This window comes from Odocoileus virginianus, chromosome 16 (assembly GCF_023699985.2).
Source record: "Odocoileus virginianus isolate 20LAN1187 ecotype Illinois chromosome 16, Ovbor_1.2, whole genome shotgun sequence".
Lineage (NCBI taxonomy): Eukaryota > Metazoa > Chordata > Mammalia > Artiodactyla > Cervidae > Odocoileus > Odocoileus virginianus.
The window spans coordinates 35,165,014-35,181,145 of NC_069689.1; the positions used below are offsets into that span (position 1 = coordinate 35,165,014).

Below are 16,132 nucleotides of genomic sequence, written 5' to 3' on the forward strand. Positions count from 1 at the left end.
GGTGAAAGGCAAAAGGAAATTTTCTTTTCTTCCACTTGAAATTTCTGGTTATCAAACTAGAGAATTTAGGCGAGATAGCTGAGTTGACCACATTAATTTGGGTATTATCTTTCACGTCTTCTTATAATCATCTCCTCTCTACACTGACTTTTTAGCAACTCTCAAGGTATTGTTCCATGCTATATGCTCTTCATAAGTTATTAAGTGATTGTGGTTTCTAGGGTCAGTAAGTGAAGCCTAAATTTTAAAAGACTGTAATTAGAAAATGTATAAGATGGTGTGTTCTTTCAGTTCAGGAGTGACCACTGCCTTGCTGCTCTGCCTCACTTCCCGTCCTCGCCGCTGCACACCGCTGTGCTGGTGTATTCTGTCTGCTCCGTGTGCCATTTAGAACTTAGATCCTGGATTCTTCACTTTAATTTTCTTCCTTTCTGTCTCAGAATGACCTCAATCACTTAGTCGTTTGATAGAAAACTAGTTAGAAGTTCCCGCATTAAGGCTGACTCCTAAATAACCAGTTGAATAGATATATTGAATCTAATTTTTCTCTTTCCTACCTCTCATATGTTTGAGTATAATAATCCTGAAGATAGAAGAAGGGGAAAACATGACATTAATTGATCACAGCTAGATGTTTGGGAATGAATTCACAATGTTAGGTTTACAATAAAGCAACACTATTAGATTTAAAGATTAAAGTAAAATAACCCTCAATGCAAATCTAAAATGCATAATATAAAATAGAATACATGTATAAACTAAAAATTTTAATTAAATGTTATTTATAAAGTATTACTGTTTTTATAAAATATTTTGCTTTTAATGACTAGCTTCCATTAATTATATAAGAACTTTCTAGGCAGTTTGAGTCAGAAAATTTTTGTTTTGATCTCCAAATGGCATTTCCTCCCAGACTTCAAAATAACTCATATTCACCCCATGGATATGTCATCAATCTGTAATGTGTGAATGGACACTATTCTTTCCTATATTTGACCAAATGTTTCATTTCCTGAAAATTAGTTTTCTTAAATGTAACAAACAGATGGCCACAAAGTCCTGTAGTAGCTTACTGTGCCATGAAATTTATTATCCAAATCCCTGAGCTAGGCCTGAGAAGTTAACAAAAGTTCTTTCTGAACACTACTATGCCATAGTTGATGTTATAATCATCAAACCAGTTTTAAGTTAATTAATTTACTTTAGACTTTGAAAGGAAAATTTTGAAAAACTATTTCATAGTTTCTATAAAAAGTTAAAATTGTGAACAAGTCACATCAGCTACTTTGATTAAACTTCATTTTAGAGTTGATCTTAAGGTGTTAAAAAGGCAATATGAATGATACATGATACAATATAGTAACTATTTTTTTTCCCTCTCTAGTCTTCAAATATCTTCTCTAGGCTCAGTAAATTAACTTCTTATCAGTATAGAGATTTTTGTTAATGAACATGATTCTGTATATTCTGCTTTCTTTTGTTATTGTCAAATGTAAAGGCAAGTTTGATCACTTTATTGAGTGCAAAAAACCTATAGCTTTTGAGTAGGCATCTGTAATGGCTTTGTCTCAACCATACATAATGAACTCAAAAAGTATCAACTTATTATATATCAGCTATGCAGGAAAAATAAAGTCATTTTGCTATTGGAAAGGTTTTTCAGCTACCATTCAATATATTCTTTAGCAAACCTGTAAAATGTAAAGGTTTTGTATGTGAGAAGTCAAGGACCAAGTACAACGAATGTAGCAGCTGAAACTTTTCCGAGACATATTTCTTTTACCAATTGCGTTCACATGACCTTTAATTCAACGAATTCTTTGAATATACTTTATTTCCTAAAATACATACCTAAGTATATTCAAAGTCCTATTAGAGGACTATAAGAGGAGAATAGAAGCTATTAGAGGACATTTATACAGTCCTTCAGAGTCCATGGGGAAATCGTTGACAAAAAACAGTCTCATTAATTCATTTTATACTTTTGGTCTGAACATTCTGGGAAAATACAAATTAAATAAGCACATATTAAAGTCTCATCTGATGTCTAAGGCAGCGAGCAGAATTGCCAGAGTAGTGGGCGGGATTCTCATCCAGCGAGGCAGGTTCTCATCATGGGAGCTACTGCCAACCATAGTGCATGTCCGTTTTGGGTCAATGCCAGACTCTCTGTACTGAGGAGTTACATGGAGGGCAGTGACGGTGCAGATACACTCACATCCCCCCCACTGTTCACCACCAGCATCTGTCTGGGAGGTCTGAAGACCAAGCCATTGCAGGTTGCCAATAATTTGTGAAATTTTCATTTTGCATTTAATTTTATGGCTGACTAAGATTTTTTCCCTTGGAATAAAGGATTTATTTTCTTCCCTGTGGTCAACTGTTAAAACACATTTAAGTCAGTCCGTGTTTTTTTTTTTTTTTTCTTTCAGTAATTTTTATTCAAGATGATTGTTTTTTTCCCCATTTTTCATTGAAATATTAGTGGAATATGTAATAGTTCTTTTAATGTTAGGATTTTTTGTTGTGTGCAGGAAAAAAAAAAAAAAGGTCAAATGATCAAAGGCTTTTGTTGACGACCCCAGACCAACATTCAGAGTTAAGCATCATTACAAGGGCCCATCTAATGTTAAGAGTAATTTTACTTGACATGTGTGACAATTAACATGTCAAGCCAAATGCAGCCTATCATTATTGGCCATTAGTTTATTGTGGAAATATTTATTGAGTGCTTGAGAACTATGAAGCACTACCACATAGCATGATGTCCTGAACAAAACAGGGGCTCAGTAATATTTGCTGTTTTCACGGGTATCTTTACTCTGTGTAAGAGCTTTTGTAGCAAACTAGAGCAGCCTCCGAGAGCACAGCAGCCCCAAAAGGTTTCGATTAATGTGCTTCATCAGTGCTGTCAGATGCACTCCGTGAACGTATTTCATCTTGTCTACATTAAATTTCTATCAAGTGTGTATGGATGGCCTAGTAAACTTATTTAGGACAGCATACTTAATATTGGAGATGATCCTAAGAAACTACAGATTTTTCAATATGATATTCTAATTAAAACATAATTAGCAATTCACTGTGCTGGAATTTTGATTTATAGCATAGAAAAAAATATTCACTGTGCACAGAAAGTCAAGATGCATTTTTTGGAGACATTAGAATTTCAAAAATATAAGGCAGCACATGTGGAATTTAGAGGTGTTAAAAATCTTAAGTGTGGGTTTCTCCATAGCTTTAAGCTTGAACAGTTTTGTATAATCAGTGAGCTTGCCAAACAGTATCAAAAAACTCATTTTCTTCAAGTGCTTTATTTATCTTTAATAGAACCTTCATCACCCTGGTGTTGTAAATTTGGAGTGTATGTTTGAGACGCCTGAAAGAGTGTTTGTTGTTATGGAAAAACTCCATGGAGACATGCTGGAGATGATCTTGTCAAGTGAAAAGGGCAGGTTGCCAGAGCACATAACGAAGTTTTTAATTACTCAGGTAAGAAATCAATTAGAGTCAGGAAATAAAAAAGATAATATTTAATATTGGATGTTATCACTGTTTAACTAGAGCTTTCTAGCCCTGTTGTTTAGTCCTTACCTCCAGAGTCTGAATTACACTAAAAAAAAAAAAGTTGAAAAGGCTTATTGTATTATCTAATTTATATCTATAGTAGTCAAGGTTTAGGCCAGTACCAAATGAATAATGTGTGTACAGGCCCAGGTATTAAAACTGCTCATGAAATTTTAAAATGCACAGTGGCTGAGTCCCGAATCTTTGCAAATATTCAGAAATGTGTATCCTATTAGATATCATTGAATTCTATTATCTTTACCTGTTTTGGTTGCCATCTGGTTACCATAATATAGTACTTTCTCCAATAAAGTTTCCTTAGAAACATGCTAGCTTATTTCAGGGTCTGAAGCGTAAAGAAATGTCACTGTTCATGTTGAGTTTTCTCTTGACCCTCTAAATTTATGTCCTAGTAGAGAACATTTTGAAACAACCTTTTAGATTAAAATAAGCTGATGTTGATGATTTTCTCCTTTATAGATACTTGTGGCTTTGCGGCATCTACACTTTAAAAATATTGTTCATTGTGACCTCAAACCAGAAAACGTGTTGCTAGCATCAGCTGATCCTTTCCCTCAGGCAAGTATGAAATCGTTTCTCAGCAACAAGGCAGCCGACAGCATCACTGGCTGCATTCTGTCACCCTTTCTCCTCAAAACTTTCACTGCCTGGTGTCATCCGTTTGTTACCGTCTTCTATGGGGACTGCCTTTCTCGTTCTGCATCTCGGTTCAGCCTGCCTTTATAGTATAATGCACAGCAGGCCTCTCATTCTGCTTCTGCGGCTGTGGTGAGGACATTCTGGAGAGCAGACAGCACCAGGTCAGTGCTGGGAGCACTGGCCTGAGAGGGAGACAACTTCAGAGTCCCAGGGATGCTACCAGCTGTCTAACGTTAGGCAGGATACTGCAGTTCAGTGTTGTTCCCCGGGATGAAGATGGAAGTTTCTTTTATTCCTCAACTCAGAGAATGCAAAACAACTGGATCTCTTTCCAGAGACCCTCATGTCTGAAGTGACCTGACCACGGTGGCTGTTCTGTGTTGCTTTCATGATGCCGAAGGATCCTGGCTTCCTGTCCATGCAGAGCTAATTTTTAGGATATTGTGGATGATGGCATGTGCTTATCCTTCAACCTTTATTTGTAATAAGTCCTTGAGTTAAATCCATCACTTTGCATGAAGTTTTCCTGCCTTATAAAACAGAATAACCTACTTTTATGTATACGTATTTTCACATTTGTCTCTCAGTTCTAGGGAGGAGGTGGAAAAATGTTCAGATGATATTTTTATGAATAAAAATATACTTTTGTGTCTTTTCATAAATTGCTACCCTCAAGTACATAAAATGGAAAATAGCTATTAGTTCTACCATGAGAAATGCGTACAATATGTATAAAGTGTTATAGTTGTTTTTTAGCTGTTGTGGACCAGGACACAGACTGACCCACAAATCTGCGACCTGACCGTATCTTCAAACCATTATTACCAACAGGTGAAACTCTGTGATTTTGGTTTTGCCCGGATCATTGGAGAGAAGTCTTTCCGGAGGTCAGTGGTGGGCACCCCAGCTTACCTGGCCCCTGAGGTCCTAAGGAACAAGGGCTACAATCGCTCGCTAGACATGTGGTCCGTTGGGGTTATCATCTATGTAAGCTTAAGTGGCACGTTCCCATTTAATGAAGATGAGGACATTCACGACCAAATCCAGAATGCAGCTTTCATGTATCCGCCGAATCCTTGGAAGGAAATCTCTCATGAAGGTAATATCTCCTATTCAGAAGTGATAATGACTTCCTCATTAAATGTTACATTATTAATTCAGTCGTGAAATTTAAATTGATAAATGCTCATGGCAAATTGTCCCACCAGAGTAGGGGCACAAATTGATTGAGGTGGGTTGAGAAGTAAAGGAAATGGAGACAAAAATATCTACTGGTGAAACTTATATGTGTAGAGAAATTGAGAAATACAAATTTGAGGTAAATGAAATAAAGAGAAACTGTTCATCATTGGTTTATTTCCTAAAAACTTATGAATATTTATACATAGATATAATGGCAATACTTGATCTTAACTAACAGTAATCTTTGATTTACTGTATGCCTATTTATGTTTTAAGCATTTTGACTTAAAATGGACACAAGAACCTTATGATACTGATATTTTACTTATCACATTACATTTATTAGTGTACTGAGTTCTTTGTATACCATTTTCCTGTATGTGACTTTAGAGCATGTATATAATATTTTATTTAGTCATTTCCCTAGTGTTATACTTTAGATTATTTCTATTTATTCAGTGTTAGATAACTTTCATGTATAATTTCTTATATATATCCTGATTTTTTAGGATAGATTACCTTGGCAGTGTTGCATTACTTAAAACTAAGTTCTCCTTAATAAATATTTACTTCTTAAAGGGAGAGTGATAGATAGTTTAAAAAGAAGTGGCGGGGCCAGTCAGGGTAGAGAAAATGGCTCACTGCGTGCATGCTTCAGGAAGGAGTTCCTCATGAACATGCTTTGGAGTTTATTTAATTCTCACCCCAAAAAATCCTTAAGATAGATTTTACTATTGTATCTAGATTTCAAGCAAGGACATTGAGGCAAAAGGAGTGAACCCCCCACCAAAATCACAAAGCTGGTAAATGGCAGAGCCAGAATTTATACTCAGATGGTCTGAGCATCCATTCTTTAACCCTTAGTTGTGCTTCCTTTTTAGTTTTCAGGCAGCATCTAGTTCTAAGTTTGTTGAGACTTTTTAACCAGTTAAAAAGGCAAATACATTCATAGATAAATATCTGTTTGATACCTGTTATTACACATGGTGGTAAAGAAATTGCAAAAAAGCATGTATAAACTGCCTGGATAATTAGTTCTTAGACTACAGTTCATTGTAAATGGCACAATCCATCCATTATCAAAGCTTTGAGTTACTATTTGCTGCAACTTTCTTTAAATTTTATTGAAATAGAATTGATTTACAATGTTGTGTTAATTTCTTCTATGCAGTAAAGTGACTCACTTTTATATATTTTTTTTTATATTATTTTCCATTATAATTTGTCTCAGGATATTGAATATAGCTCTCTGTGCTACGCAGTAGGACCTTGTTTATCCATCGTATATATAATAGTTTGCCTCTCCTAATGCCAAACTCCCATTCCTTCCTTCCCCTACTTTCCCTCCACCTTTGAACCACAGTTCTGTTCTCTATATCTGTGAGTCTGTTTTTGTTTCACAGATATGTTGATTTCTATCATGTTTTAGATTCCACATGTAAGTGATTATCATACGGTATTTGTCTTTCTCTGACTTACTTCACTTAGTGTAATAATTTCTGTGTCTGTCCATGTTTCTGTAAGAGGCATTATTGCATTCTTTGGATGGCTGAGTAATATTCCATTGTATAATATATACTTTCTTCTTTATCTGTTTATCTGTTGATGGACATTTAGGTTGCTTCCATGTCTTGGCTATTGTAAATAGTGCTGCTATTAACATAGGGGTGCATTTATCTTTTTGAATAATAGTTTTGTATGGGTATATACACAGGAGTAGTTTGCTGGATCATATGGCAGCTCTGTTTTTTAGTTTTTTGAGGAACCTCCATAATGCTGTCCTCAGTGGCTGCACCAATTTACATTCGCACCACAGTGTAGGAGGGTTCCCCCTTCTCCATATCCTCTCCAGCATTTATTATTTGTAGACTTTTTGATGATGACCAGTTTGACTGGTACCTCATTGTAGTTTTGACTTTGACTAACATTGTCTCATTAGCTGAAATTATAGCTAGGTGGATATATCTTAATGGAATCTTTTGACCTTCAGAAGAACTACCACGTAGCTGAAAGACTAATGAGATATATTTAGGATAAGTCAACAGAGGCAAAAAGGGAAATGTAATTCTTTTTCCTACCCAGGAAGCAGAAAAGAGGGAATTGTCAAATAACCTTGTGACCTGAACTTGCCGGGGAACATTACCTTTAAATGCACTTAGCATTATGTTTGATACCTGTAATCTAGAAATCCAGTAAAAATAACTTGATGTTGTTAACCACAGTGCAAATGTGAAATATCTCTACAGCCAGTCAGACATTTTTCTGTTCTGCAGGAATCTTTGGAAAATTAGGAAAATAGCCTTCACATTAAAATGTTTTTTTCCTTGGAGTAGTAGAGTACTTTGCTTGAAGAAGTGGAACAAATCATGCTCGGTCTCTGGTATCATGCAAATATGCTGGCCTTCTATGTGGATGTAATCTTCTTAGCTATAGGCTGTGAATGTTTAATTATCACTTGTATTAGAAAGCAGAAGAATGGCTATCAATAGCTCAAGGAACTTTTGCTGGGAAACTACAGTATACATGTGTAAGTAATGTGAAAGTAAAAGACGAAACATAAACTATCTTTCAAACAACGTGAAAGTTTCTAGGGGAGATGAGTTATATGAACTTGGGAAAATGATCATATATTTTCCTGAATTGTTAGCTTAGTATAAAATCAGGGTCTCCAAGTTCAGAGGAGAAGGAATCACTGTGGACTTGACTAGTCAATTAAATTTTCAGAGGAGATGGAACTTAGGCCAGTCACTAAAGCATGAAGAGATACAGCATTTCACAAAAGAGAATTACATTTTACTTGGCTATAGAAATGTCTAAGCACTGAAAATTTCCTGCCACTCAAAATGATGTGGTAACCAGCTCATGTAGGATCTTGTTCTTGTAGATGACTCAAGTATCAGTTTGCACATTTATTGTCCTTTCTTCTCAGCATCTTTTTCCAGCTCATTTCTGCATTTGAGGCACAGGAGTTGTACTGTTTGCTAACAGAAGCCCTGACAGCAAATGAGTTACCTACCTGCTGGTGTACGAACAGAAGTAATATTGAATATAAAGAAAAGCTGGCCAAATTATGTCATAATATTAACTGAGGTGTTACAAAAGTAATTATTGGCTTAAATTCTATACCATTATCTTGTTGGGAACAAATACTTTCCATATTAGGTATTACCACAGGGCCAGTACCAAATAATATTGAGCACGTAGGATTTGATGAGTACACAGGCAGACTGGGATCTGGCAAAGCGTGGTCACAGCTGATCTTACAGAATACTGTAAACAACGCCAGAACCAGCGAAAATCCAGGAGCAGGGAAGTAAAAATCTAGGCACCTCCGTGACTAATAAATCAGAGGTAAGGATCAGCAGCAGAGTAGTTTGAAATGTTGTACTTCTTGCCATTCTAATTAGCTATCACTTACCTCTTGGAGCTTCAGTTTCTCATCTGTAAAACAGAGTAATGATTCCTGCCCATGTAATGAAGTTGTAATAGAGACTGGAAGAGATAAAGGATGTGAAAAGCATTTATAGAATGCAGGTGTGGGGTGAGCCAAGGACTTGGATCTAGGAAAAGGATAGCAGAACAGTAAGCTACGCAGTTGCTCTGGCGGGTAACCAAGAATTGATTGTATAATTTTAGAAATTATATGCAAACTTCTGTGCGCATTTCCCAAGTGTTCTTCAGTCATACTGTTAGTTGTACTTTTTATTTCTTGGCATGAAAAAGCAAAAGATAGAAGAAAGTTGTAAGGTCTTTGCAGCATACATAGATGTGTCAGAATGAGAAAATTCCTTTATCGTGCTTTTTCCTCTGTTAATATAGACATGGACTCAATACAATATAGTACTACATATTGGTGTGTTTGAGCTCTCATTGTGCTATTTGATCCTCACAGCAGTCCTCTAATAAGCATTTTGTTTTAGTCTCTGTATTAGTGAGAAACTAAAAAGGTTAAATCACTTGCCTAAGGACACCGAGTGGTAGGGCTTGGATTTGAAGTCATTGATTATCTTTTTGTTTTTTTCTTAGACAGTTGTTTTCTATTTACTGTTTGGTCTTGGCTGCTCTGGGTCTCTGTGACACTGGCGGGCTTAGTTAATGCAGCCTGTGATGTTTTGGTTCCCCGACCAGGGATTGAACTGCATTCCTTGCACTGGAAGGCAGATTCTTGACCGCTGTACTACCAGGAAAGCCCTGTTGCCATTTTTTTACAGCTCACAGTGTTGCACACCAAAGGCTGCTTATTTCTAATGTCTTGATATTTAAGAACCTATGGGGATTCCCTTGTGGCTCAGACAGTAAAGAATCTGCCTGCAGTGCGAGAGACCTAGGTTCGATCCCTGGGTCAGGAAGATCCCCTGGAGAAGGGAATGGCAACTCACTCCAGTATTCTGTCTGGACAATTCCCTGGACAGAAGAGCTTAGCAGGATACAGTACATGGAGTTGTAAAGAGCCAGATGCAACTGAGTGGCTAACACTTTCAATTTCAAGGAATATTTTAAACTCATTAATTACTTATGCTATTATAATAAGCTGAGTACCAGCATTATAGAGATATACTTACCAATAATATATCAGTGAATTAATCAGGATTCGTGTGCAAATAGCATAAACTTATCTCTCACTAATTTAGATAATTTATTGACTCACACAATGGGGTAGGTCCAGAAGGTGAGCCCCATTCATGTGGAACCTGTGGTTCAAGTGACACATTTCTCCATCTCTCACTCTGCTTTACCTTACAGTGTCTTCCTTCTCAGGTAGACTTTTCATGTGGTTCAGAGTGATCTTCCAGCAGCTCCAGGCTAACATGCTACCCATTGTATATGACTCAGAATGGAAGCATAATTATCTCAGTAGCTGTAGATTCTCTGAAAGGGGCACTGATTGGCTGTGCTTAATCCCGTAATATGCTGGGAACAATCACATTGTCACCGTAGGAGCCAGGCTCTGATTGGCTGTGTGGATGATGGAGAGCCCCTCCAGCTTGGACAGAGGTAGTTCCTGCAGTGAAAAGGTATTAGGCTGAAAACAAACACAAAAGTATTAACAGGCGTCCACTATAAAAATAGATTTTTTGTGCAAATTAAAGTGTGCTTTGAAAAATAAGAAAAAAAAGTTTTTGAGGAAAATGTAACATAGCAAATATTACAGGTAAAATGGTGATAATAAAATTAATTAAATTTTGAAAGAAAAAGAAGAGTCACTGATCTTCTGTAACATTTGTCCTGTAGCCAAGCACTGCTTAACACACTTGACATATATGAACTTAGTTGTCCCAAACCTCTGAGCAGATACCGAATTGTTTTCATTTTAAAGATGAGGCAGTATAGACATAGAGGGTTAACTGGCTTTCCTTAGTGGGCTAGGTTGCAAATCCTATCAGCCTGCTCCAAGCTAGATGCTCTTAGCCACTGCATTTATAGCTCCTTGATTATCCTTCTAATGGATTTAGCCATGCTGTCACATTAAAATCGTAATATGATTTCACTAGTTTATAGCTAATATAGCAACACAGTTTTTACTGTGTTTTTACTGTGTTTTAAAAGACGGGGAAACAGGATCCTGTAGTGACAAAGACCTGAATTGAGAACTCTCCTACTCAGCATCTTGGTGACCTCATCCAAGTTACTTACTCACTAAGGTCTCAGTTTTCTTGTTTGAAATACGGTGAGACAAGTTCCTAATTCACTAGGTTAATTATTAAATGAAATTGCACTGGCAAGTAGTTAGCAGAGTGATTGACATAACTAGAGTATCTTAAGTGTATCAAACACTTTCTGTTTCAATCACTTTACATGATCAATCGATCTGTGTATATGCATATATATATATTTGTTTATGCACATACATATGTATATATACACACATGTAACTAAACACATATATTTAATTAGTTATATATATAACCAAATACTTATATAAATTATATATAGCTATACAAATGTAGTCAACTGCTTGTGGCTCATATGGTAAAGAATCTCTCTGCAAGGTGGGAGACCTGGGTTCCATCTCTGGGTCAGGAAGATCCCCTGGAAAAGGGAATGGCAACCCTCTCTAGTATTCTTGCCTGGAGATTTTCATGGACAAAGGAGCCTGGTGGGTTACGGTCCACAGTCGCAAAGAGTCTTTGCGGTCCTGACTCGCAAAGAGTCAGGCACAACTGAGTGACTTAACACTTTCACTTCCATACAAATATAACTAAATAAGAACGTATATATATATGGAATTTAGAAAGATGGTAACCATGACCCTATATGCGAGACAACAAAAGAGATGCAGATGTAAAGAACAGACTTTTGGACTCTTTGGGAGAAGGTGAGGGTGGGATAATTTGAGAGAATAGTATTGAAACATGTATATTACCGTATGTGAAAATACGCCAGCCCAGGTTTGAAGCCTGAGACAGGGTGCTCAAGGCCGGTGCACTTGGACAACCCTGAGGGATGGGATGGGGAGGAAGGTGGGAGGGATGTTCAGGATGGGGGACACATGTACACCCATGGCTGATTCGTGTGAATGTATGGCAAAAACCACTACAATATTGTAAAGTAATTAGCCTCCAATTAAAATAAATTAATTTACAAAAAAAAAAAAGAATGTATGTATACAATAAAACACTCCAGAATGAATCATATGATTACAGATTATTGCACAAGAGGAGACTTCAGGTAATCGTGGAAAGAGAGGAGTTCAAGAACATTTCTGTTCATTTTAGGGCAGTGTTGTGAGTTGCACTTTCATCGTTGTGACCATTTGACCTTTACTGCGTGCTGTGCTTAGTCATTCAGTTGTGTCCAACTTTTTGCAGCCCCATGGACGGTCGCCCACCAGGCTCCTCTGTCCATAGGCTTTTCCAGGCAAGAATACTGGACTGGGTTGCCATTTCCTACCCTAGGAAATTTTCCCAACCTAGGGACGGAACCTGTATCTCTTGCACCTCCTGCATTGGCATGCAGATTCTTTATCACTGCGCCAGTTGGGAAGCTTATCCAATACCATTTGTCCGTAACTAGACAGCCTCACTCTCACCTCCAGCTTTTATCTTGTACTAGGTTAAGCTTAATCCTCAGCACATAGAGGCTATGACCTTTCTCAGTTCCTTGAAAGGACTCTGCACCTATTTTAAAGTAGTTGCTTGGTTACCAGATTTACTTTGTCTTATGGAAAGGGCAGCCCAATATCACTTACACATTTTTTAAATTGTTGTTGTTCAATCATTGTCATGTCCAACTCTTTGCATCCCCATGGACTGCAACATACCAGGCCTCCCCGTCCCTCACTGTCCCCTGGAGTTTTCCCTAGTTCACGTCCATTGAATTGATGATGCTATCCATTCTCTGCCTCCCTCTTCTCCTTTTGCCTTCAGTCATGCCCAGCATCAGGGTCTTTGTCAATGAGTTGGCTTTTCACATCAGGTGACCAAAGTAATGGAGCTTGAGCTTGAGCATCAGTAATCAGATGAAATTAAAGAGGATTGCACATTATTTGATCATGTACCCATATGCCATTTCTTTCCTTGCATTTTTAGCATTGCCACAGGAGCAAAAGTTAGGTCAGGCTATCCTCCCTGTTTGTCACATCTGGTGCATAATAAGAGTGACTTGGGTGGATACTGCCAAAAAGAAACCCAGAAAATTGCAAGCAACACTCAATGTATAACTTAAGAAATAGGGGCCAAGGATATAGAGCTTAGAATCAGGAAATGGAAAAACTAGCCAATAGTCAGAACATAGGAATACTCACAAAGTAGGCAAGGTAGGGGTTTACTAATAATTTTGCCAAAGAACCCCCTTGATTATGGCTTATTTTAAACTAGCTGTAATTGTCTAGTTCTGAGTCTGTAGCAGACATATTTTAAGTTTGCCATGTCAACAGTCAATCAGATGACCTGGTTAATAATGAAGATTCCCAGGCTGCACCCCCATAAACTGCCATCTTGCTCTGAGAATTCAAGAAGTCCCTGAAACACACTTTCTAAAACACTGCTCAGATCTCCTAGAGACATGATGGCTGACAGTGCTCTAAAAAATGTTACTGTAGGTTTCTAATGTTCAAATTTAGATAAATTAAAAGTTTCTCTCATTTGTAACATTTTTTGTATTCATGTCATTTTCTTTATCAGATATTTAATATCAGGGTATGTAATTTGTCCCAAATGTTGAATGTATTTCAAGATAGACTTCCATGATAATAGTAAGAAAAATTAGTAAGAAAAAGCTTCTTGATAAACTTCTACTCTTAAGACTAAAGGAGAAAAAACACCCCAGTGTATGCAAAAAGTTATACAATAGTTATGTGTAATATAGAACTAACGTGTGTCAAGATTTTGAGCAATGAAAAGAATATAGGGAAAGAGAATCCTTTTAACACTTGAAAATTTTCTTTTGAGTGGACATAGGTATAGAAATTTGATGCTACAGAATGTAGGTTTATAGGTTATATGCTATGGGGGAATGATATGTAAGCATATAGTTCATAATAGTTATATATAAATTGTTCCACATATTGTTTATTAGTTTTAAATTTTAGAAAACCTTTAGACCACGCATGTCTAGCTTCATGATACCTATGTGATGTGTATGTGTGTGCTCAATCACTTGTGTCTGACTCTTTGCGACCCCATGGACTACATGGTCCAATGGAATTCTCCAGGCCAGAGTACTGGAGTGGGTAGCCTTTCCCTTCTCCAGGGGATTTTCCAAATCAAGGGATCAAACCCAGGTCTCCCTCAATGTGGTCAGATTCTTTACCATCTGAGCCACAAGGGAAGCCCAAGAATACTAGAGTGGGTAGCCTATCCGTTCTCCAGTGGATCTTCCCAACCCAGGAATCGAACCGGGGTCTCCTGCATTGCAGGAGGATTCTTTACCACCTGGGCTCTCAGGCAAGTGTGAAAGTCAAATGAATTCTCTTTTTCTGCATTCCTTCAGCTGGTCAAGATCCTAACACATGCAATTTAAATTATTCTATTTTATAAATGATTTTATTATACAGTTTTGTTTACCCTTGAGTATATTCTTAGAATAAGAAGCGAGATGACATTGGTAACCATGTGAGGTGGATTATATAGCTCATGAGGTGAAATATAATTTGCTTCAATGCAAGTCATCTTACCAGGAGAATGATGCCAAACCTGCAGTGATAGGAAAGCCTGTGTTAGAGTAAAAGTACCTTTCCATCATCAAAGTGAATTGATATGTTCAATTAGAGACACACGGCAAATTTGAGGAAGGTTAGTAATAGACCATGACGATCACCGGATAAATTACTATTTTTTCCTTCTGAGTTTTGATATTCCTTTATATGCCATTAGAGAGGCAAGCAGGCAGTAATCAACACAGAGGCAACCTCGGAAATTGTCTCACAACGAGCTCGCGACCCCTGCAGACAGGGATCATTTTCTGTGCTTGCAGGTGAAGCCTGAAGAAGCACCTATTCTCAACTCACCTGCTGTGTTGTCACTGCTCAGCTTCAGAGTCACATGGTTAGTTGGTGTAATCAAGAATTAAGATCCGACATAAAGCCTTGACATATGTGATAAGGAAAAAAGAAGGAAATGCCCTTGCATTAATCCTGTAGCTTGTCTTTAGTTCAAAATTATCAACCTGTGATGATGCACCCGTGACACAGGTTTTTTCCACTGTGTGATCTGACAGTCTCAGCGGTAATATTTCTTCTGCATCTTCCCCCTGATAAGCACAGCTGTAGTTTATTCTTCCATTTTGTCTCAGTTCTCTGCTGACATTTATGTTCAGTCCAGAATATATGGCATCCCAAGGTATAGAATGACTATAATAATATACCACTAAATTTATCCAAGCATCTAAATTTTATTTTAAAAGCATTTTTTTTTTGCCATTCAATGTGGTAAATTCAAATAAAATTGTTCACAAGTGTGTTTTTCCCCCAGAAATTGGAGATGAAAAATACAGCCAGTACAAACACAAAGCAAAGCTAAATAAAAGCCTAGCCCCATTACCACATGGTATGTTTTCAAAATCCAACAGCGTTCCAGAACGCTAAGCACTTAAGTTGGAAGTAGCACTTTGCCATGAAAAGGAAGCAGCTGTAGGTCCCTCTTTCACTACATATTGTTCAAAACAAAAACCAACCCCATTGAAAATCAGCCTCGAGTAGATGAGACCAAGAAATCCAATGGTATGAGAAACAAAAGAAGGACAATTGTCATTTAAAAATTAAACAGTGTTTGTAACAGTTTATGAGGCTTGCAGATCCAGCAAGCCTGCTGAATATTAATGAATAGATTGATTTGTCAACATATTAGCACCACTGTCAGACGTAACAGCATGGAGGAGAGGCGAGGGGGCAAGGCAGTGAACTGCTTAAAAATGCTTGACTGAGCGCAACGAGATTCTATCATGATTGATCAGCTAAAGTGAACGATGTGGGTCAGAACTTCCACTGGGTTTTGACACTTTAAACAACCTCTATTAGATTTTCTAGAATTACTTGTGTTTAATTTTCTTTAAAAACAGTATGCTTTTTGTTCAGTAATCAGAAACTTTAAATTTGAGCCAAAGGTATACAGTGGTTTAAATAATATCTGCTTAGTAGCCTGCATGTTTAACTATATGTATGTTTGTTTATATAATATACTTTTACATAGTGTGTATATATATATTGTTTATAAATATATTTCAAATTCCAAATTAATTAATATTTTAAAAGGTGTCCTACCAGGAAAGGAACCATTTGATAACA

At 37.1% G+C, this 16,132-nt stretch overlaps 1 protein-coding gene across 3 annotated transcripts in view; it reads left to right on the plus strand.

Moving 5' to 3' along the window:
- PRKD1 (protein kinase D1) overlaps positions 1-16,132 on the plus strand; it is a 328,618-nt gene that overhangs the window by 300,391 nt on the left and 12,095 nt on the right. For all 3 annotated transcript variants that reach the window (XM_020913363.2, XM_020913366.2, XM_020913365.2), the window contains 3 exons: positions 3,331-3,492; positions 4,048-4,146; positions 5,059-5,326. In XM_020913363.2, the coding sequence (XP_020769022.2) occupies positions 3,331-3,492; positions 4,048-4,146; positions 5,059-5,326 (529 nt within the window). The remainder of the gene's footprint in view (positions 1-3,330; positions 3,493-4,047; positions 4,147-5,058; positions 5,327-16,132) is intronic.